Below are 22,985 nucleotides of genomic sequence, written 5' to 3' on the forward strand. Positions count from 1 at the left end.
TGGGTGCATATGCTAGTCTCTTTCGCAGACAGCTTGTTTGTGTGTTTGCACAAGGACAGCAAGGATGGTTGAGTGCATTCAAGTATCATTTTGAAGGTTTGTTTTCTTTCTCCTCCCTCCGCCAAACAGGATATCCCCTAACAACAACATTGCAGGTATATGTCCTGTACCTGGCCCTGTTCTAACATTCACATTGCACAAACATACACACTTGTTCAAACAGTAGACGCAGGTCAAACTGCACATTTACAAAAAAAGAGCCAAGTGGAAACAAATAGGCTGATTAAGTTTGACCTTGACTTTTGGCAAAATGTAATCTTCTGCAGAACAGAGGTAATCCAGAATGTGGAGTAGGGCAAAGTGACCCTTTTGTAGAACATTTGCTTTGTAGCCTATACTATTAAAAGGATGGAATAAATTGTACTGACCATGCTCAAAGCTGCCTTAAGTCATCATATTGATTTTTTTGGTGTCTCTTAAACCCTCCAGGGTTTGGCACTTTGTGTGCATTGCACAGAAATAAATTCAATAAAATCAAAAAATCATTATTGAAAGAGTCAATAAATCACTATGTAGGTCAAATTGTAGTTATAAGATGAAATGCAATGCAAGCTGGTTTGGGGTCACATTATCAAGGCCATGGGAATAAGACAGCTGGGTTGACACTACAGACTTGCATATGAAGCATTGACACCGCTTTTCTGTTTCCACCTGAATTTTGCACTGAAGTTCAGCAATAGCTTTAAGTTGAGCTGTCATCAGTGCTTAAAAAACATCTAAACCACCTCCGCTTCAGCATAAGTCTGTTACTGTCAAACGTTCATATCCATTTGAGATACCCCAGGATAAAGCAGCAGAAAGTGTGACACCCCAGCCCACATTACAGAGAATTTTCAAATGGTCTGGCCTTATGGCTTACATTGTCCTCAGCCTTTAAACCAAGCCTGCTCCTACAGTCAACATCTCTAATCTAAAGATCGGCATTTGGAACAAGCAGGCATACCTCACCCTGACCTCGTTCATCGAGAGCCTGGATAAACAGCATGTGTCAGGACAGCCTTCAGCACAAAGTGCTAATGGTGCACTTTTCAGATGAATCAGGATAAAGTTTGTGATGAGTCAACATCTTGATTTGTTCGACTTGAATGTATGAACAACTATCTTCTGATGGATACTCACTTGAATTGTTGATTATTTCATCTATAGTAACACAAAGTATGCTTATGTTTGACCTTTATGCTTAATAGCCTTTAGCAACTGCTTCACTGCATAATCACTTCGACACATATGGGCCAACTGTCTGTCAGTGTGAGGGGGGTGTTTACAAAAAAAACATGCCACTCTTTACATGAGGCTGTTATGCAAGCCATTAACTGCCCCACATGTAGGTTTGTATGGACACATGCTTTTCCATTACACAAGAGGCTTTAAGAGGGTTTCCAACAGGATCTCTTAGATGGATATGAGTGCGCACATCAGCGACACATACTCTTATTAAATACAGACAGAAGTGTCATGTCATGAAACATAAACTCTATAACATGAAAAAGGGACAGGAATTCTAACATTTTTTGAAAATCATAAAAGAATACTTATATATTAATTAATAAATAGGGTATCCCCCCCCCCCAAAAAAAAAAAAAAAAGTAGAACTGCAAAAGTTAATATACACACGACAAACTGAATGTTGCAATGGTATATCAACTTACTTTTGTAAGCATTTAGCTATAAGAGAAAACAAACTACATTATTGTTATGGTTCATGACACTTATAGATAAAGGAAAACACTATATCCTAAACATGACCTTGGTAGAATATGATGTGCATTAAATGAAACAATCACACGAGAGTGATGACAGTTCAAACAGCCTTTATTTGAAAATTATTCACAATTCCTCTCTCCCTCCATTCAAAACAGAGCAGATGCTGAGTTATTAGGCCTTGCCCCCGCTGCCTCGAAACAGAGACTTGTTGACTGAAACAAAACAAGTAAATCATCCCCTTGGAGGGGCGACGACAAAACTACCAATTCCTGCAGTGGATAACTCTACATGTTGTAATGTAATAATCTTATATACCCCAACTTAAAAAAACAGGCTACACGGAACAATTTTCTTATTTACAAAAGATAAAAAAATGTAAATCAAAACAGATTTTTTTCAATCCTGCTGCAGCTCCCAAATGAGTAAGCAACCAATCCAAGCAGCTTATACCTTTCTGCGCTTTACACACTTAACTAGGGTCCAAAACACCCTACAGTTGTCTCGTTCTTTTTGGTTCCTCACAAAAGCTTTCATTAAAAAAGGTGAAAAAAAGCTTTATATGTAATGCATTACAGTCACTTATGACCTTCGAGTTGTTTTAACTAATAACTCTCCATAGGAGGTAATACTGGAGCTCAGATGTCCATCTCAAACTGGTTGTCATCTGTTGAAGAAAGACAGGAGAAACGGTTAAAGATTGAGAGAGGAGACATTTAACAATCAGCTGGTGTTATCATGTGTGTTTGCACCTCGAGCACAACCACACCTTAACTGTCTGCAGTGCAGATGACAGAGTGCAGACCTTATCATACATTTATAACTACAAGGGTAAATACAAAACAAACACCTGACTAAAAAGGGGGCTGCTCTCAAATTCACACCCTATGACATGTTCTGTGTGTTTACCCATCCAGACTGTCTGTGCCAGAGGAAAAAAACAGGTCAGCCCTAATCCTCAAGGTCTTGTGTTAGGAGAGGAGGAGAGAGGCAGATTGATGACTGAAAATATTCACACTACAATAAGTAGCTGTTTTAACTTGCATGTGAGCAAAAATTACACATTTAGTCAGACCACTTTTTGAAAATTACAAGAGAATTATCGTTGAAATTAAGTCTTAACACCCACAAGTGATTTAATCACTGCTTTTATTGGGAAACAGTAGACAAGACACTGTGGGGAAACACACTGTACATATCTGTTGTATTATTAGGTGCTGGAAACAGGAAATCAAGTCTCAATTTAATAGAATCAAAGAAGAGGTTTGTGTTGACCCGTTATCGGGAGTGCATACAAATAGTTCATTTCGGGGTGCATTTTGGATTGATGAAATGACAAAGTGCTTCAGAAATGAGATGCCTAGACATGGCATAATATGCTATACATGGCTTTACACGTTTGCACAAATGAGCCTGGGAAAGTGTGTTTACTTACTAAAGTCACTCCACGCTTAAAAGCTTGTGAAGCTCCGAGCCAACAGGATTTATACAGTGGTGTGTTTACCTGCAATATCCTTCTCGTCCTCTTCTGCCTCTTCCTTTAGATCCTGCAGTTTCCCCATAGGGTGCTGAGCAGGAACCGTTACCCCGGGGATCTGGGGCAGACAGCATGGGGGGGTACGGGCAAGAGGGGAGTTTCGACAATCCAACAAAAACTTCCTGTCGTAGATGATGCGAGTACCTGAGTTTAAGAGGGGCAATAAGAAGGAAAAGTGTTTGACTTGCAGTACACAAACTGAAATCCTAAAACCTGAGAAAAAAAATATATATAAATATATATATATATCAATGCTCTGAAAAAGAACATTACAGAACAAATGCTGGAATAACGATAGCTGATTTAGCTCTGAAGCAAACTGGATTCTTGGAAAGGTAAACAACTGGGGATTGACTTGTTCTCTATTGGAGTGAATTTGAGACGGAGGAGGGAGGTTCTGTGCGCACAGAGGGGAGGGACACTGGTTGCAGCAAGTTCTTGGAAAACAGAGTACAAGCCATTCTCTCTTTGAAGTGTGGGGCCTCGAGATTAAAGCCACATGCTTTGTTCTTTGACAGAGTAAGAAGTTTAATGTTGACGGCAGATGAACAGACTTAATAGTATGTATTCAGTGATGGCAGCTCAAGCAACGTTTAAACTGAGCTTCACAGAACTGGCCACGTCTCAAATCTACTTGACATGTCTCATGTTTGTCACCATTTGGACTTAGGCCAAGTCCTGACAAAAACAGTGTCATAAATGTTGTGTTGTAATAAGTTTGACCAGGACATGTCTGAGCCTAGGAATGCTCTGTGCCTCTGTATTGGAGTTTGAACTGTAGGGTATCTGTTCAACCTTTCTGCAAAGGAAAATATGTTATGTAAGAAGCGAGAGGTGAGCCGTAAGTCCTGGACAAAGGGGTTGTGCAGAGAGAAAGAGTCAAGGCGAGAAAAGGAGGGTTGGAATGCAAGCTATAGCGCAAGCAATGCATAGCAGGGCAGCGTTAGAGCGCAAGGCACTTTCATGAAAAAGCAGTTCAGGCCAGTTACACATTATGAGATAAGAAGAGCGAAATGTGCTGCAGACCGAGCAGAATAACACAACTGTGTTGCAACATCCTATATCAAGTGTTTACCACAGCAGTCTGATTTAAAGAGAAATGCTGCTCATACCCCCCCTTTGCATTTGACATTTCCGCTCCCTCCTCCTTTTTTTACTCGTACAGAATGTTCCCTGCTGTTACTGAAATGCAAAGCAGAGAGCAACGGGGACATGACAGCCTCCAACTCCTGCACCACTGCAGGGGCCAATCACTCTGCTGTGGACGAGAACACCCTCCTCAAACCACGGGTTACTGTTGTTGGCTGGTTGTTGTATGTCAACGTCAGTGTTTTTGGAACGTAAAATGCTTATGGTGTTTTAACACTTTTTTATGTGAAGCAACTTTAATTCGCAGCCGTCGCTTATCATGTCAACAAACTTGTTGACAATAAGGGAAGGGTGGGGTGAGGTGAGGGTCAGCCAACTGTCTTTGTGCAGACCAGGCAACTCGAAACATTGAGCCCATTTTGAACTCAAACTGCTAACGATGTAATACGGTCGCAATATGTTGCTGACAGGACACTTAATACTGTTTTAAGACGACACTCATCAGCTGTGTATGCAAGTTTCTGTGTTGTTTGCAACATCTCGCGAGAGCTCGTCTTTGAGCACCGAGTGTTTGTTCGACAGCTTCGAGTTTGCTCCTATGCAAAAATTATTTCGCTACTGACGTTAGTTTAGTCTTTCTGATAAGTTTGTTGGTGGCAATATCGTCCAGGCAACAAAAGTATAAGACGAAACAGAAATGCTATGCCTTTGAAGAGAAAGGAAGTGAAAAGTGTTTACCTCCAGGCGTGGTGGAGAAGAGGGTTCCCCCGGGTGTCTGGCTGTAACAGTCGGGTAACTGGGACCAGTCCTTCAGGGTTAGGACCCTGGTGGGGATAGGGCAGCTTTTCACTTCTTTCGTGCCTGTCGACATGCTGGCTTTTCTGCTGCTGGACAACAGTTTTTGAAAGTTCTCAAAGATGCAATACAACAATCACAGTTTAGAAAAGAGACAAAGGACGCTGACGTTGTAGTCGTCTCACTAATTACTGCTGATAAAGTCCAAGTCTACAGATCTGACCCGTAACTAAAGTTTCAATAAAGTTCGGAGATTGGTTCAGGTGGTGTCCGTGTCTTCAAACAGCTACCAAACGCTACCATGTGCTGTATTTGTAGCATCCACAGCTGCAGCTACCACTCGTGATGTTTTTGTGCAAGAGCCATGAGAGGCACGTGGGGCTATGACTACAAGGTGCGCACGTTTTGGTGTTAAAGACACCTCATGTGGGCGGTGATAGCAATATTGGTTATGATTTAAAAAAAATAATACACAAAAGACTCAATTGAATGTGCAACGATCCGATTTCATAATACGAAAGACAAAGATGAATACGACAATTTATTTATAAAGCAAAATAAAGATTTTCACCATTAACCACTGAAACGGTTAGTTAATGACAGCCTGTCAAATGAACACATTAATTTAACAAAACAATATCTATCTATAATGAACTTTATCATGCAACTTGCAATGTTACTAGTCGCCATCAAATTGACACGTTTAAAACGAGAGTGAGTTTTGAGTCAATAATTAGTCTATAGTTTTAAGACCATAGAGAGTAATGTAAACGGAACATGATTGAGCAGGTATGTTTATGCATAAGTTTGGTAACTATGTTTTACTTGAACCATTGCTTATTGCTTCTCAAGAGGAATTGCAATGGGTTAAACAAAATGCATGTTGTCTAGTAAGCTCTTCACTGATAGCATGCACGTTAATATGAAAATGGATGAACAACTGTCACCAGCGAGTGAAGCCAAAAGATCTAGATCTCCCCCTGGTCATAAACCCCACCTCCTCTATGTTGACAGATGGACCATGAGTTTACATCATCTTTTTTTTAAAGAAATTACTTTTTTAATGAGCTATTTGATGTAATAAAATGGTGTACAATGCTATGATTTACAACTCAGATGAATGTAGTTCCTGCTGCACTGAGTTTGGCACAGTGCAGCAGCAATGGAATGATAAAAAGAAGTACAGTAATGGCCACCAACACAAGAGTCATTACTTTTCCATAAGTGTGAGTAACTGCTTCAAACCAACATTATCACCTTTGCTGTGGACTGCACTACAAATGAAAATGAAAAGGTAAGTTTTATGTTTGTCCTAACTAAAGAACAGAGCTGAGTATAAGAACACTGTGGCTGCAAACCATGCAGCAGGAGGACGAGCTTAGTCGCCTGTGGGATCCAAAAATCCAAACAAGTCTATTCAACACTTAAGTACATGAGTCAAATTTATCATTATGTTCACCTTATCAGTGATGTTTCAGGGGTATTTGGATTAATAGTTATAAGGCAAGTGAACTACATACCTCATATTGCATTTTACAACAGTTAACAATAATATAATTCAATAAAAAATCTATTTATCATATCTATAGAAAATGTGATTTTTGTCTCCTACCAGGTGATTCAACCAGGCTGCAAATATATCTGGTTGACACGTCCAGTCTTTTTAAAAGTATGGACAAGAATCTGATCCTATTATGTTCAGTTTATTTATATATTTCTTTTGTCAATTGACATTAATGAGTAGGACACAACAGCTTATTAGCGTTAGCATCAGAGTTTTGCACATGGCATTATTGGTGGCTTGCAGAAAGGATTATTTTCTCCTCACGGGACACTCCTCCTCAACTTTGACTTGACATCCAGCTGGTCCCTACATGCACAGACTCTGGTTGAACATTTGCAATATGTCAGTGCATGTCATGAGGATATTCCAGCTCCATCCTGTTCTACAGGAAGAGACTTGTGTATACTGTCCATTTGTTTATACTGTCCATACCTTTACTCAGCTACTCATCATACTACAGTCTATGGGTACACAAGTACCTATAATGAACCCCATTGAAGCTTCAGACTGTTCTTAAGATCCCTTTAAAGGCGCTAATTGCCTTATATGTATAAGGTTCCATAGAACCACTTGTTCTTTGTGTGGTAGGCCCATGCAGGCCTTCTCATTAACCTATATGGTGATTTTGTAAGTAATAATAATAATAATACATTTTATTTATAGAGCGCTTTTCAAAAACTCAAAGACACTATACATGTTAAAAACTTAAATAGCTTCTCAAAAACATGTCATGAAGCTGCATGTGCTGTAGCCTGCAACATGGAGCCACATTATTTAATTAGCATGCAGCATGTAGCATGTATCTCATCTTAGGAATTCCACCACCTGGGCTATCTCATATCCATCTAATTTTATGCTCATTTGAAATTGCATATATCACAGAAGCATGCAAAAACAAGGAAACCCACTTGAGCAGACAATAACCTCCCTCACATAATGAAATATGAAACAAAAGTAAATGAACATTTTAACTTGTTTCCTACATTGTGACTTTTCACTGTTGGAGGTTTGATTTCTGCTTACTCATGTCATCTGGCTGAACTCTTATTCATTCATGTTAAAAGGCCAAAGTTGCTGGAGAGTTGAGGCGCCACCTGCTGTTTCTTTAGGTAAACTTTATGGGAATGGGGCTTGAGGTGAAATTTGTTTCTTTTCATTGCTTATGTGATGCATCATGTCCTTTAATAGGTCTTAATGGCAGAAGAGATGGTACATCTAGCCAAGATTACAAAGTAGGATATATACTTCACAAAGCGGTCAGCTGTGTGACCCTTTCAGCAGCTAAATGCATTTAAAATGGATCATATTGCAGCAGGCTAAACCACTGTTACTTAATAAGACTGCCATTACATACAAACCTGAATGTGTTGCTTATCATTATGTTTAAACTGTTTCCCCCCCCGAGATACCTCTTCCCCAGGTATCATTACATTACATTGCCATGTAACCTTTCAAATAATAGATAGACTACTGTCATTGTATAAAATAACACAATAAAACTGTGTTGGCAGCAATCCTGTACAACAAAATCTTTCACATAATTATGAAATGTAAAATATATTGATAGATATTTACTAGTGGCTTACAAGAGATGTGTTTGTGCAAGGTTTATAATGGGGAAGTGAAAAAGTATTGCTATGGTGTAGAAACAGTGAATAAATAAATAAACAGTTGTGGTGACTTAAAGGATATATACATATCATTGTGCTGTGACTGGGTAAGTAAGGTATATAGACAGATATGAAGCAAAAAGGTTCAGTTATAGTGTAGTGAATGAATATGCAGTTATTATGCATATGAGTAAATAAACAGTTTTAGTGCAATGAATGAATGAATTAAATTAGACACCTGGCCTGGGGCCCCAGGCAGTTGCCTGCCTTACCTGTTGACAAGCAGCACCTCTAAGAACATTTGTTTGTCTTTTTACTTTTTAGGGTTTTGTGGGTTATTTAAAATGTTTTTCTTGTTCTATAGTTGCTTTGTCACTGTTTCACAGTGAAAAAATGTGGACCATCTCGCTGTGGTGATGCAAATGGGTCCACTACAAGTTAAAATATAACACGACATATAACAAATAAACAAGTATGGCAAATGCTAAAAGAAATTCGAATATGTTTTTAAGAGCTTACGCTGAGACATAGCTTGCACACACTATCTACCTTTAAGAGCAAGGTCCAGCCAAGTTCTCTTGTGAATCCAACTACATTGCCCTCTACAGGTGCTTCTACGTTTAGAGCGGTCTGCATCCGTCCCATGAAAAGCTTACCATAACAATGTCAGATCTCTAACCTACTTCCTTTCATAAAACATGTGCATGGCTTTGGTGTTGCACTAAATTGCGAGCTAGCTTTCATTTCGTAACAAGTGGTGCATAATTAATTAATTGATGCATAATAGGATAGGATAGGATAGGATATAACTTTATTGATCCCCAATGGGGAAATTCGGGCATTACAGCAGCAGCAGCTGTGCAGAATCAAAAAGAGTCAAAAACCGAATAAAATAGCAACATAAATGTAACAGAGTTTTTATTGTATTGTTCCACTTGCATATACGATTGTTTATTTTTATCATTGGCTCAATAGCGCCCTCCCTCAGGTTGAGTATATATTCACTGTGGTACTGCGGTCAAGTGAGCCGTCATTTGCAAAACCCCGGTCAAGCCAGCCGCCCGATCGAAATACGATGTGCGTCTATTCAGGGACTTACGCATGTGTACTTGGAGAAAAAGCAGGAGAACGGCCGCGTATTTTCGAAATATGAGACAATAAAATAAACAGTGAATTACTTATAACAATTATTTTGGCTCTTGACAGAGATATTGATTTTTCTAAACAGTTTTGGAGATATTTAAAGTTTAATTCACTCCAAATTTCAAGGAGAAATGTGATATTTTGGTCATATTGAAATGTTTTAATATAAAATCTGTGAAAGGTGACTAAGATCGTTCAAAGGATTATAGGACCCAAGGGCCCTGACTATTACCCCTGTGATTTTCAGCTGATTTTACTGTATAATTCTTGAGAAAATTAAAGGTGAATTCTGCTAAATTTTCATTGAAAGATAAGAAATTTTAGTTATATTCAGTGTTTTATTTTGAAAATCTGAGAGCGGTGACAAAGATCTTTCAATGAATTATTGTACCCAATGGACCTGACTATTACCCCTCTGATTCTCAGCAGATTTTACTGTATAATTTTTGAGAAAATTAAAGGTGAATTCTGCTAAATTTTCATTGAAAGATAAGAAATTTTAGTTATATTCAGTGTTTTATTTTGAAAAATCTGAGAGAGGTGACAAAGATCTTTCAATGGATCCTGGTACCCAGGGGCCCTGACTATTACCCCTGTGATTTTCAGCAGATTTAACTGTATAATTCATGAGAACATTAAAGGTGAATTCTGCCAATTCTTCATGGAGAGATACAAGATGTTGGTCATATTCAGTGTTTTATTTTGAAAAATCTAAAAGAGGTGACAAGGATCTTTCAATGGATCCTGGTACCCAAGGGCCCTGACTATTACCCCTGGGATTTTTAGCAGATTTTACTGTATAGTTTTTGGGAAAATTAAAGGTGAATTCGGCTAAATTTTCAATAAGACACAGGAAATTTTGGTCACATTCAGTGTTATATTTTGAAAAATCTAAAAGACGTGACAAAGATCTTTCAATGGATTATTGTACCCAAGGGTCCTGACTATTACTGCTATAACCTACAGCAGATTTTACTGCATAGTTCTGGAGGAAATTAAAGGTGAATTATGCTAAATTTTCCTTGAGAGAAAGAATGTTGGTCATATTCAATGTTTTATTTTGAAAAATCTAAAAGAGGTGACAAAGATCTTTCAATGAATTATTGTACCCAATGGACCTGACTATTACCCCTCTGATTCTCAGCAGATTTTACTGTATAATTTTTGAGAAAATTAAAGGTGAATTCTGCTAAATTTTCATTGAAAGATAAGAAATTTTAGTTATATTCAGTGTTTTATTTTGAAAAATCTGAGAGAGGTGACAAAGATCTTTCAATGGATCCTGGTACCCAGGGGCCCTGACTATTACCCCTGTGATTTTCAGCAGATTTAACTGTATAATTCATGAGAACATTAAAGGTGAATTCTGCCAATTCTTCATGGAGAGATACAAGATGTTGGTCATATTCAGTGTTTTATTTTGAAAAATCTAAAAGAGGTGACAAGGATCTTTCAATGGATCCTGGTACCCAAGGGCCCTGACTATTACCCCTGGGATTTTTAGCAGATTTTACTGTATAGTTTTTGAGAAAATTAAAGGTGAATTCTGCAAAATTTTCAATAAGACACAGGAAATTTTGGTCACATTCAGTGTTATATTTTGAAAAATCTAAAAGACGTGACAAAGATCTTTCAATGGATTATTGTACCCAAGGGTCCTGACTATTACTGCTGTAACCTACGGCAGATTTTACTGCATAGTTCTGGAGGAAATTAAAGGTGAATTATGCTAAATTTTCCTTGAGAGATAAGAAATGCTGGTCATATTCAGTGTTTTTTTTTTGAAAAATCTAAAAGAGGGGACGAAGATCTTTCAGTTGATTCTTGTACCCAAGAGCTCTGATCCTACAGCAGCTTTTACTGTATAGTTTTGGAGAAAATTAAAGGTGAATGCTGATTCAAATTTCTTATCTCTCAATGAAAATTTAGCAGAATTCCCCTTTCATTTTCCATTCACATCACACAACACAACACGAGAGGACATACACTCGACTATTCAATGTCAACAACGTCTGAGAACAGAGGCGGTATTTACTTCCTGAAATATATTTGTCATTAACAAACGTAACGTGTGTGTGTGTGTGTGTGTGTATGTGTGTGTGTGTGTGGGGGGGGGGGGGGGGGGGGGGGGGGGGGGGGTGCCGACGACGCCACCTCTCCGGACGCCCATTGGTCGAGAAATATGGAATCAGATGACGTAGTAGTTCCGGGTTTCTAGGTCTTGTGAAAAAGGTAACTGTCGGTCATTTGTGGGTATCGGCGGTGGAGACACGACAGAGCGAGTTTACATCTACAGAAGGTAAGAAAGAACCCCGCCTGTCAGTGAAGCAGGGTATCACTCTCCGGCCAGTGATTCCATTAAAGCCTTTATCTGTTTGTAAGGTCTTTGTTTGGCTTAATGAGTGTGGGATGAGTTGAATTGGTTTAGCCACCTCAGGAGTTAACGTTCTTTTATACACGTTAACGGTTCCTCTCAGTGACACAAGCTGTGCCAACAGCGTGCGGCGGCTTTTGTCATCTGCCATCCCGCTCCTCTTCTATTGTCAGGAAACTGCGAGTCATATATGTCTGAGGACGGTTCAATTCGCCTTATTAGTTAGTTTATGTGTTGTATTTGTGTATATTCGGAGCGGAGATAAATTCTCATTCTGTATTTCTTAATAGAAATAGAGCGATGTATTGTTTTGAAAATGTGAGCTACAGTGGGTAACCAAACCTGCTAACACTTCATTCACACATTTTTATATATATATAAATATATAATTCCGTTTTTATAGCTATGTAACTTACATTATTAATATCTGTCAAAAAATGCTCTAATTGTTGCCATCGCGAGTGAGTGTTTTAAAGGGAATTTACAGAATTTAGCTCAGTGTTACATGAGCTCAGTTTAAATGCTGTTCAGTGACAGACATGGATGCTGAATATTTGCCTGGCACTTGGCATCGTGTTTTTGCAAATGAAATTCTTTTTATTTCCTCTTTGTTCAAGTCCCACATACAAATAAAGCCAGAAAAACTTGTCTCTGAAGTCACTGAACATTACTTTCTGACCTGAGAGCGATGTGAGCTACTGTACCTATTCTGAAGGATGTTATTATTGAAGAATGTTAACTGCTGGTGTTTCTTACCTGAGGCAAGATGTCTGATCTACAACCATAGCTTCACAATCTTTTCTTTTTTTTTTTACCTTCTGGAGTACGGCCAGATGTTTCTCTTTAAGACACACAGACTCGTACAGTACCGGTATGTGACGCAGGTTTGAGCTGTGATTCACTGAAATGTGAATCACACTATGTGCAATGTCGGGAGAGTTTGTTACATCATGACATGGACTACTTTTTTTCCATCTTGGATGGGATAAAGTCGATAAGTTCATACAAAGGCATGTTAAAAAAAAGTAGTTTCCTTTATCAAATGTTATTGAAGTCATATCTTTAGTCATCTATTTGGTGACAGGAAAGTAGGCCCCACATGACAGCTGTAAACAACAATTACTTCATTCTTTTTCCTCTTTTCTGTGGTTGTCTAACCCAGTGAGGTTTTTCTATGTTGAAAGTGCATCTTTTAGTTCTGTCAGTTTTAATCTCTTCATCCATCCTCTCTCTCTCTCTCCCTCTCTCTCTGATTATTATTAGCAAGCTTAGCTTGTCCTTGAGTGACCTTTTCCCCGACCACACTGAGTGGGGTGAGCTTCAGGAGTATTGTCATTGGTTCTCCTTAGCTCTATCCTCTTCAGTAAAACTTGCAGTGCTGAGATCATTGGACAGTAGTTGTGTCAGAGGAGGCATGTTTCAAGACCCTAAACTCTGCTTCATGTGTTATTAATGTTCCGGGGGTGGCTCTACGTGCCCGGAAATAAACCCAGACCAGAGTTTTGAAACTTAAAGGGAGGCAGGGAGCATGTAATGTTTTGAGAAGTGTGCCACCAGACAACCAACTTCCCCTTAACAGACAGTTGGTAGCATGTGACGTGTTTCTAGAATAACATTTAATTCATTTTTCACTTTTTTTTTTTTCAAATGAAATGAGAAATTCTTGTGTTTGAACATTTGCTTGATGAATTAACCTTTTCGTGGTGATGTCACTTTCCCCCTATCAGGTATTACGTCTGGGGTACGGTGGACTGTATTGTAGAGTTCTTATTGCTGTCTGCTCGAGGACTTTTCTGAGGCGTCCTGTTCCACAAAGTTCTCCTAACGCCTAACAGCACAGCATTAAAAAGCAGTCGGAAGTTCTTCAGAGAACAGTATGGGTCTCCAGTCAGACTCGGCGCTCCAAGCCATCCTCCTCTCTCCAATTCACCTGTTGGTATGGCTGTACTCCGTCCTGTCCTTCCTGCCCTGGTACTTCATCACAGGCGCCGGAGAAAGACAAGCTCATTCTAAGCGGATAAAGGCGCGCTCAGTCACAGGCAGACCAGAGGGACCATATCGCTCCGTGGACCACTTCGACGCCCTTGCCACGGAGGACTTCCCCGGCAAGGACACTCTAGATAAGCTGTTCGACCACGCCGTGCAGCGCTTTGGACCCGGTCACTGTCTCGGTACCCGTGATATACTGAGTGAAGAGAATGAGATTCAGCCCAGCGGAAAAGTATTTAAAAAGGTAAGGATTCCTGCTGCTGTATTTCTTTGGAGGCTTGTGAGGAAAACGGTTATCTGACGTTTGTCTTCTCTCTGCCAGCTGATCCTGGGGGAGTATAGGTGGTTCTCCTACGATGAAATGGACTGTGCAGTCAGCCAGTTCGGCAGCGGCTTGGCGGCTCTGGGGCAACAGCCTAAGAGCAGTATTGCAATATTCTGTGAAACCAGAGCAGAGTGGATGATCACTGCTCAGGCATGCTTTAGGAGAAATTTCCCATGTAAGTACATTTCATATTAACACAAGATGTCATTTTTTTTAAAAATTGTGAACCGTGTATAAAAAGCTTGGTTTGTTTTTGTATTTATTCCAGTGGTGACTTTCTATGCCACTCTGGGCGACGAGGCCATTGCATTTGGACTGAACGAGACCGGAGTCACACATCTTGTCACCAGTGTGGATCTGCTTGAGAATAAACTGAAGGTACGTTTTTTTTTTTTTTCTTTCTCCACTCACCGAACACAACCGAACTGCTTCTTTTTGAATACAGCAGGAGCTATGTACACGTTTAACCATGAAACATATTTCCTCTCGATCTAAACACAAAGGTCGGATGAATGTATGAGTAGGAAGGAGGGGAAGACTCTCGAGTAGGGAAAATTAGCAGTGTTCAAATCTAGTTAAGCTAGTTAACTGAGACCAACATTAATTGAATTATGACTTATTTTCAGCTTGTACAGACATTTCTAAAGACGTTTCAACTAAATGCTTGAGGAGAATAGAATGTGAGAAAAACAGAATATATAGATTGCGCTCTTTGTTTGGATTGAATTATAGTCTTTGCCCATTAAAGGGATTCTTGAGATAACACTCCGGAGTATTTTTAAGCTTTTGTGTATTAAATTGATTATCATAGTTCTGGTAACATCTAGAGGTGGGGAAACAATTGATTAATGTACAAATTCTTATCTTCTGAGACTTTAAATAGATTCACAACTTCCCAAAACTTTTTTTTTTTTGGCTAACCAGTCACTCCCTGTTAAGTGCTAAGGCTAGCTTTAGGACTTAGCAGGGAGTGATGACTGGAGTCGATCCTGGAGTACGTACTAAATCATAAAAAGACTTTGAATCTTGAATGCAGAATCGTTTTGAAACCAATATAGATATGGAACTGTGAGACTGCCAGCCCTACATCTCAAACAAACCTTTAAGGCATTTCACTGTTGTTCTCCGGTGTTTCATGTGGAAGATTATTTTTTGATTAAGTGGCTTAAATTGATGCGCCCTTCGTAGATCGTGTCACTAAATGTGACGCGAGATGTCTCAATGTTTCCTCGTTAAAGGGAGCCATGTGCTCGTGTGTCCTGTTGTGACAGCAGCCCTGTCTTCTCTTGTCTTTCAGAATGTGCTTCCACTGATCCCCAAACTGAAGCATGTGATCTACGTGGACCAGAAGAAAGTGAACACAGAAGGCTACCCAGCAGGGTTGTCCATCCATAGCATGCATGCAGTTCAAGAGCTGGGCTCGCTGCCTGAGAACAGTGCGTATTTCTCCCATTAGCTTGCGTGTGCTTGCTTGACCAATAAAGGAGTGAAAAAGGCTGTAGACATACGAGCAGCACAAGACAAGGACCTTTTGTTTGTCTTTCAGTGGGGAGGGCGATCGTGAAGCCCCAGCCTTCTGATCTGGCTGTGGTGATGTACACCAGCGGCTCTACAGGCAGACCTAAAGGAGTCATGATTGTCCACAGTAACCTGATTGCAGGAATGACGGGCCAGTGTGAACGCATCCCTGGGCTTGGGTGAGTTTCACTCCTAACTGCAGAACGATAACGACGATGAAAAAAGGAAATAGTACAAAGTAGGGCGGGGACAAAATATGGATCGTTGTCATGACGAGATCAATGCAATGATTGTGTCCCATATAGATATATTATTATTTAAATCTATTACTGCTCTCAAAACAGAATACCCTTACAAGTTGACTCACGGGGTCAGTACGTCACGATTCCTCATGGTGGCGCTAGTGCTGTTAATCCTACACGATACCTTGTGGGGGCACTTTAGATAATCAGATACGATGCGTCAATAAATGGTTTGCTTGCACATCCTCACGTATCACAGATCGTAATGATCCTGATGTAATCAGTCTTGTGGGCCGTCGTGTGGTAGTGTGAGGTCTCCCTTGATTCCAATCCCCATTTAAAGAAAGTATAAAAACAGGCTTTCTTTTCAGAGATCACTACCCGCCACAGTTCAGCCTTTACCCAGCGTCCCAGCTTTTACTGACCGGCTTACCTCACAAACTGATCCACCAGATAAGTGTTAGGATTTCATTTGAGCTTGTACTGGGTCCGGCCTCGGCGTCGGCGTCACCAGAGCTCGCTCACTATCTCCAGGTGTAAGGAAGGACATCTTAGTAACTTTTAGCCTGTGCTCTCTTTATTTAACACTGCGGACTGTTGATCCATAGTCAAAGATGGTCAGTGTCAACATTGGCTAGAGGAAGAGAGAACATGTAGTGAGTCTCCACCTCTCTAACTCTCCCCGTGTTCCCACAGGCCTGATGATACCTACATAGCCTATCTGCCCCTGGCTCATGTTCTTGAAATGACAGCTGAGATCTCCTGTGTCACATATGGTTGTCGGATTGGCTACTCATCCCCCCAGACGCTGTCAGACCAGGTAATACCGCTCACAACTTTACCCAGTGGGGTTACTTTTATGTTATTATGAGGTTTCCTGACTCTTTGTTGTGTACTCATTTTATCAGCGCCTTGACTTTGTCTTCTTCTGCTCTCTTTAGTCCACAAAGATAAAGAAAGGAAGTAAAGGAGACAGCTCTGTGCTCAAACCCACCCTGATGGCAGCTGTGCCGGTAAGAACTCTGCTTTATATCCTTTCTTCTGTCTTTTAAAACGGTAGACTTTGTTCTTCTCCTCCCCTCACTGTGCGCTCGGTTCCACACACATTCATTCTCTTTCCGAACCAAGTCATGACCGAATGTACCAATGGATTCTGCTTCCTCCCCTTTTGAAAGGAAATTATGGATCGCATCAACAAGAATGTGATGAGCAAAGTGCAGGAAATGAATTTCATCCAGAAGAAGCTGTTTACACTTGGCTACAAATATAAACTGGATCAGATAAAGAGAGGCTATGACGCTCCCCTGTGCAATGCGTAAGAAACCACTTCCCTTCAATGTTTTTCGAAGAAATGGGACCGAGGTGAATTCACTTGAAATCAAACCGAGCCATCTGTCTCTGCAGCCTGCTGTTCAGGAAAGTGAAGAAACTCCTGGGAGGACGGGTGAGGATGATGTTGTCTGGAGGAGCTCCCCTTTCTGCAGCCACCCAGCGATTTATGAACGTGTGCTTCTGTTGTCCCGTGGGTCAGGGATATGGACTCACTGAGACATGCGGAGCAGGCACCATCACAGAGGGTAAGAAGATTTAGAGGGCGATGAGACTCAGACATGAAAATAAATAAACATGACATTAAAGGATTGTATCTTTTTATATATTCAGTTGCAGACATCAGCACTGGCCGTGTTGGCGCTCCTCTGCTCTGCTGTGAGATCAAACTCAGGGACTGGGCAGAAGGTACAGCTCAGGATCACGCTCATACACGCTGAGCTCCAGTGTGGAGTGATCTATTTTATTTTTATTTATTTATTTTTTAATTAGAAGATAATCTTCCCTCTTTGGCTCTCCTCAGGTGGTTACACCAGCAAAGACCAGCCAAACCCAAGAGGGGAGATCCTGATCGGCGGTCCCAATGTAACCATGGGTTACTACAGGAACGAGAGCAACAATCAGGACTTCTTTGTCGACGACAAAGGTCAAAGGTGGTTCTGCACCGGAGATGTCGGCGAGATCTACCCAGATGGGTGTCTACAAATAGTTGGTAAGTAGATTTGTTCTCACAGCAACTTCACTCTACTCAGCCTCCAAGCTATCATCTGACGATGTTAATGAAAGGCACACCATTCATACGTCATTCCTCCACTAATCTGCAGTCAGTGTGGTCGGAACTTCTGACAGGCAACCGTGACAGAACAATAACAAAGCACTGTTGATAACAGATTTTTTTTTTATTATTATTATTTCCGTTCTAGACCGCAAGAAGGACCTGGTGAAACTTCAGGCCGGGGAGTACGTGTCGCTCGGTAAAGTTGAGTCTGCTCTGAAAAACTGCGCTCTCATCGACAACATCTGCGCGTACGCCAACAGGTGAGTAAGATACGACAGCAGCTCTGTGGGCGTTTTACAAATCAAATCTGCTGGATGTGCTTGAGTCACCAGTTCAAAAGCTGCACTGTCAAACACTTATTGTAATTGAAAACCATTAGAGTGGAGTTAAACTACTGAGAGTCAGTGTTTTATCAGAGGAGACGCCTGATCAGAAGAATGCTTCTTGACTGGAATGTAATCAAACGAAGCCAAACTTGTTCCAAACCTGTCCGAACAACCAGGATTCAATTTAGGTCATGAATGAAATATATATAGAGCAATTTGTGAGTGCTGATGGTAACAAAACACACACACACCCTGAAAGCACACACCCTGAAATACTAAGATTTGAATGTGTCTCTTCACTTTGGACACCATGAGAGATAAATGTTAAACACTCAGCGAACACTGTTGCAGATTGTTTTCACACGCTGATAAACTGTTGGTGTTTTTTTTTGTTGCTCTGCAGTAGAGCTTCGAAACAAGACTCAACTTCATCATTAAATTCTAGTCATATAGTAGTAAAATGTTTTAATTACCAAATATCAGACATTTAAACTGCGTCCATCTTTCTCTTTGTCTCATTTAGTTCACTTCATTCATTTGCCTTTCCAACATCACCTCATATATTTACTTTGCCTTCCAAACATGTGTCCTTTTTCCCACTTTCCCACTTTTAAGGTGATAACACAAAGATAAAAAAAAACCCAACCATCAGCCCCTCCAGTTCTTAATAATAGTTACTGGTCAAACAGTTTAGCTTAACAGCTCTGCTTTTGATGTTTAAACTTGAGGTCAAACCTCATCTCATCATCAAGACTTGACTTGTTTCATTGACCTTTCAGCTCCCTTCATGACTTTCATTAAAAAATAAATAAATAATAAAATAAAAAAAATATCTGATTTTTTGACTTGAGCTCGTACTGCAGCATCTCAGCAAAGCTTACTACCATAAATTGGTTCTTTAGGTTTACACCTCGACTGAAACCTCCGCTTCTTTCAGCACTTCATTTAGCCGTGTATTTTAATGACCCCACTGCCATGACCTTGAACTGACTGTTATAACTCGTGTAAACGTTTTAGCTGCTCATCTGTGAGCATATCTTCTTTTTTGTTTGTGTAACTAAAACCAGTTTCTGCTCTTCATCTTCGTAGTGAGCAGAACTACGTGATCAGCTTCGTGGTTCCCAACCAGAAAAGGTTAACAGCCCTGGCCAAACAGAGAGGCATCGAGGCAGCGTGGGAGGAGCTCTGCACTCACCCCGACATGGAAAGGGAAGTCCTGAAGGAGATCAAGGAGGTCGCTGTTAACAGTAAGAGTCGCTTATGCCTTTTCATGACCTTAGTTCTACGTTTGAGCCAATCTCACAAAGTCATTAACTTTTACTCTTGTGTTTATATATATACACGTGTGTATATGTGGGTAAGCATCTGTTTTTTCTCTTTTCATCCACATAGTAAAAATGCAACGGTTTGAGATTCCTGTGAAGGTGCATCTGAGCCCGGAGCCGTGGACCCCAGAGACGGGTCTCGTCACCGACGCATTCAAGCTAAAGAGGAAAGAACTGAAGAACCACTATCTGCACCACATAGAGAGAATGTACGGCGGCAAATAACTCCCAACACTGTTACCCATGATTCTGTTACCATGAAAACCACTGTGTTGGTCTGTAAATAATCCTCTGGTACCTTGTTGGATTTTTGTTTCGTCAAATGTGCTGCTTTTGTTGTTTGTTTGTTTTTTCGTGTGGTTTTGATTGTCAAAGAGCCCACGAAAAGATCGAAGACCATTACAGCACTTAACTGCCATCCACTTGAATTCCCTGTTTGTACAGTAGCTAAGTTAAATGACCACTGTCATCTTGATGTTGCAAATGCTTTGTTGTTACTTCCACTGAAAGCGTTTCATGTCATATTCAAGGAGGCTTTGTAAATGATCTTTTGCAAAGTTGGAGTCCTGATGTTACTGTGCCTTCAGTCTGCAGTACTTGCGTAGTCAAGCAGAGATTAGTGGCGTCTAGATAAGAATCAAATAGATTGCTCTTATGTTACAAGAATGGCTTCACTGCCATGTAAAGTTTACCCACCAAGAAACACTGACATGGAACAAGAGAAACAATACTCGTGATTGTCTGCTTATCCACTCCTTTCGTCCATTTTTCTTATTTATGCTTTTGTTGTCAGTTTATTGAGAACATAAGACCAAAATGTGCACACATGAAAAACTCAGGAAGATAAGTAAATGTTTTAATATATGAACTTTACAAATAGTGGGTTGCTTGTATGAGAAAGCACTTCAATTAAATTTATTGTGGGCACCTTATTTATTTCAGAATGAGCATGCTTAACTACTAAAAGACTTATTGGCATATGCTAGTCAGAACTGGCACACTGTAATATTGTGTTACCTCAGTTAACAGGTCAATGTACAATTGGGTTTACGTTTGAAGCAAAGTGTGTTCTCGATGTGTTGTCTAATAGATTTGTATCATCAAAACGAGGGAAGCAGACACTGACAGTCACTTAACAGTTTGTGAGTGAGCCTGTTTGTATTTATTATTCCACCATTATGATCACATGCCTTGTTCAACATTTTAGGAATAAAAATCTTTTCATATTCAGTGTTGTATGAAATTGACTTTATTATTTAAAAAAAAAGGATATATAAACAAACATCTGAACAACCCCCGATCAGTGTTACAGACGAGCAGAGCCTCAGCTGTTCCAGTCTTGAAATCGGAAACAGTCACTTGCAATCTTCCAAACAGGCTGGTCATTGTTCGGAGAAGCCTGAGCCGTCAAAAGAAAGTTCTGGTTGAAAAAGCGCGGTTTGTTCCCTTCAAACTTCACTGTCCCTCCAGTCACCACGAGCAGTGTCGTCTGGCCTTGGGTTGCTTGTTCTGAGAAGAAAGAAAGGGTCAATTGAAGCCCGATTAGCACGCCTTCACTAAAAGGCAGTATATAAACATTAAAGACCTCGCCTAGATAGTTTCACACTTTAATATGGCTAAAACCTTTGACACCCGATGCTACAAGCACACAGCTCTCCATGCATGGAAACACTTAGAAATCATCAGTGGCACTTATCATACTGACTCCAGACTAACCGTGAACTGGCTGGCAGTCCAGTGTTTGAACTTGGAACTCGCTTGAAGGCAAAGCCTCAAAAAACTCGCCGAGAGCATCCTGTCCTGACACCGCATTCCCATTCCACACCAGAGTCGCCTTGTCAAGGTAGAGCCGGGTCAGGTTCTGAGACACATGAGCCAGAAAACAAAGAAATAATGGCATAAATCCAAAGTAGAACATGAAGTACCTTAAAACATCAAAAATACTGTATTTGGAGACACATACTGAAATTTGATTAAAAAAAAAAAGTATAAACAGTCAAAATATATATATATATTTCCGGGGAAAAAAGTTGAAATAAATATCCCTAAAGTTTACAAATTGTGTGGAAAGTAGGACATCATAGTATAAACAATGAATACATCACTGCTCTCTAGTGGTCAAACAATATAATGACTAAAGGTTAAATAACACTGTTGGTTGTCTTAATCTAACGTGGCGTAGTGAGAGTATACTGTTCTAGTCTACAAGTGGTTACACACACAGGTTATGTACATTTCTTTATATAAGTATGAGTCTATTTTTATTGCACAGGTTTAATTTGTAATTTGTTTACTCTTAGTCATATAGAGGGGTTTCTTATATGCTGAAGGGATGGGGGACCGCGGCTGTTTGTTGTAACTTATGTCTTGTATACTGCTGCTGGAAGCCTTGAATTTCCCTCAGGATCAATAAAGTATCTATCTTAATATCTATATACTGAGTGTATTCTCTCCTGTTTCCGTATACAGAGGGTGTACACACTTCTAAAGGCTCTCTGCTGCTCACCATTGTTTGACTGACGATATTCAGTAAACTGCATTTTGTTTGCCTCGGATGCTGAGGGGATGAACCCACCTGCTCTGTCTCTATTGGCTAGCTGACTACACACATTTAGGAGTCAAGTATGCCCACTTCTTCAAACATCCCTACACCTCTATGCATCTCTGAAACCTAGATTTTCTATCCTAAATCTGAAGGCAGATTAAAGTGGAGCTGAAGGGCTCTACATCACTCACCCTCCTTTTCTTATCCATACAGTCATAGTAAATGTTCACAAACTCTTCTGAATATCTGCAAGACTGGTCAACATGGGTCCTGAAATCCTGGAAAGACAACACACTCGTTAAATACGGCCACGTGTGATCAAAGTGAACAAAACGTGTTTAGTGTTGACAGTGAACAAGCGAGCTAACGTTAGCAAACATTGAGCTAGCTGTTACATTTGAGCAGACACGCGCTAGCTTACTTTTATAACTTACCAGAGTGGCCGCCATCTGTGTGTGTACATGTAATAACACTTTAATGAACTCAGCTAACTCAGCTCAGGAGGAGAGTTACAGATGTTGATATAATTTAACAGCTTTAGCATCCCCTGTTCATGTAACAGCTTGTTAGCTCTGATAGCTCATCTTTTAGGATGTATTACTTCCGCTGGTCACATACCAAAATAAAATGTCAGTGACTTTATTAAACGCCACGGATAGCTTTGTTCTAATCTAAATCGTTGAGTCACTTTTGTTATGTATTTATTAATTATTGTTTATTGATTAAATACGAACA

General features: G+C 40.1%; 3 protein-coding genes across 3 annotated transcripts; 1 reads left to right on the plus strand and 2 right to left on the minus strand.

Annotated features, from left to right (window-relative positions):
• Window positions 1-1,854: 1,854 nt before the first annotated feature.
• Window positions 1,855-5,570, minus strand: eif4ebp3l (eukaryotic translation initiation factor 4E binding protein 3, like). The gene is made up of 3 exons (XM_079352750.1): window positions 5,126-5,570; window positions 3,266-3,442; window positions 1,855-2,428 (listed from the first exon to the last, which is right to left on the minus strand). Exons 1-3 carry the CDS (start codon window positions 5,256-5,258, stop codon window positions 2,400-2,402), a joined length of 339 nt encoding a protein of 112 aa, XP_079208876.1. The 5' UTR covers window positions 5,259-5,570; the 3' UTR covers window positions 1,855-2,399.
• Window positions 5,571-11,687: 6,117 nt separating this feature from the next.
• Window positions 11,688-20,935, plus strand: acsl4a (acyl-CoA synthetase long chain family member 4a). The gene is made up of 15 exons (XM_079352782.1): window positions 11,688-11,798; window positions 13,601-14,106; window positions 14,185-14,362; window positions 14,456-14,565; window positions 15,485-15,623; window positions 15,734-15,884; window positions 16,644-16,767; window positions 16,889-16,960; window positions 17,123-17,262; window positions 17,352-17,524; window positions 17,610-17,684; window positions 17,800-17,988; window positions 18,200-18,314; window positions 19,470-19,627; window positions 19,773-20,935. Exons 2-15 carry the CDS (start codon window positions 13,750-13,752, stop codon window positions 19,928-19,930), a joined length of 2,139 nt encoding a protein of 712 aa, XP_079208908.1. The 5' UTR covers window positions 11,688-11,798; window positions 13,601-13,749; the 3' UTR covers window positions 19,931-20,935.
• Window positions 20,838-22,851, minus strand: nxt2 (nuclear transport factor 2-like export factor 2). Its single transcript, XM_079352792.1, has 4 exons — window positions 22,685-22,851; window positions 22,442-22,528; window positions 21,422-21,566; window positions 20,838-21,214 (listed from the first exon to the last, which is right to left on the minus strand). Exons 1-4 carry the CDS (start codon window positions 22,697-22,699, stop codon window positions 21,030-21,032), a joined length of 432 nt encoding a protein of 143 aa, XP_079208918.1. The 5' UTR covers window positions 22,700-22,851; the 3' UTR covers window positions 20,838-21,029.
• Between the last annotated feature and the right edge of the window lie 134 nt (window positions 22,852-22,985).

The sequence above is a fragment of the Symphodus melops genome (assembly GCF_947650265.1).
Source record: "Symphodus melops genome assembly, chromosome: 9".
Classification (NCBI taxonomy): domain Eukaryota; kingdom Metazoa; phylum Chordata; class Actinopteri; order Labriformes; family Labridae; genus Symphodus; species Symphodus melops.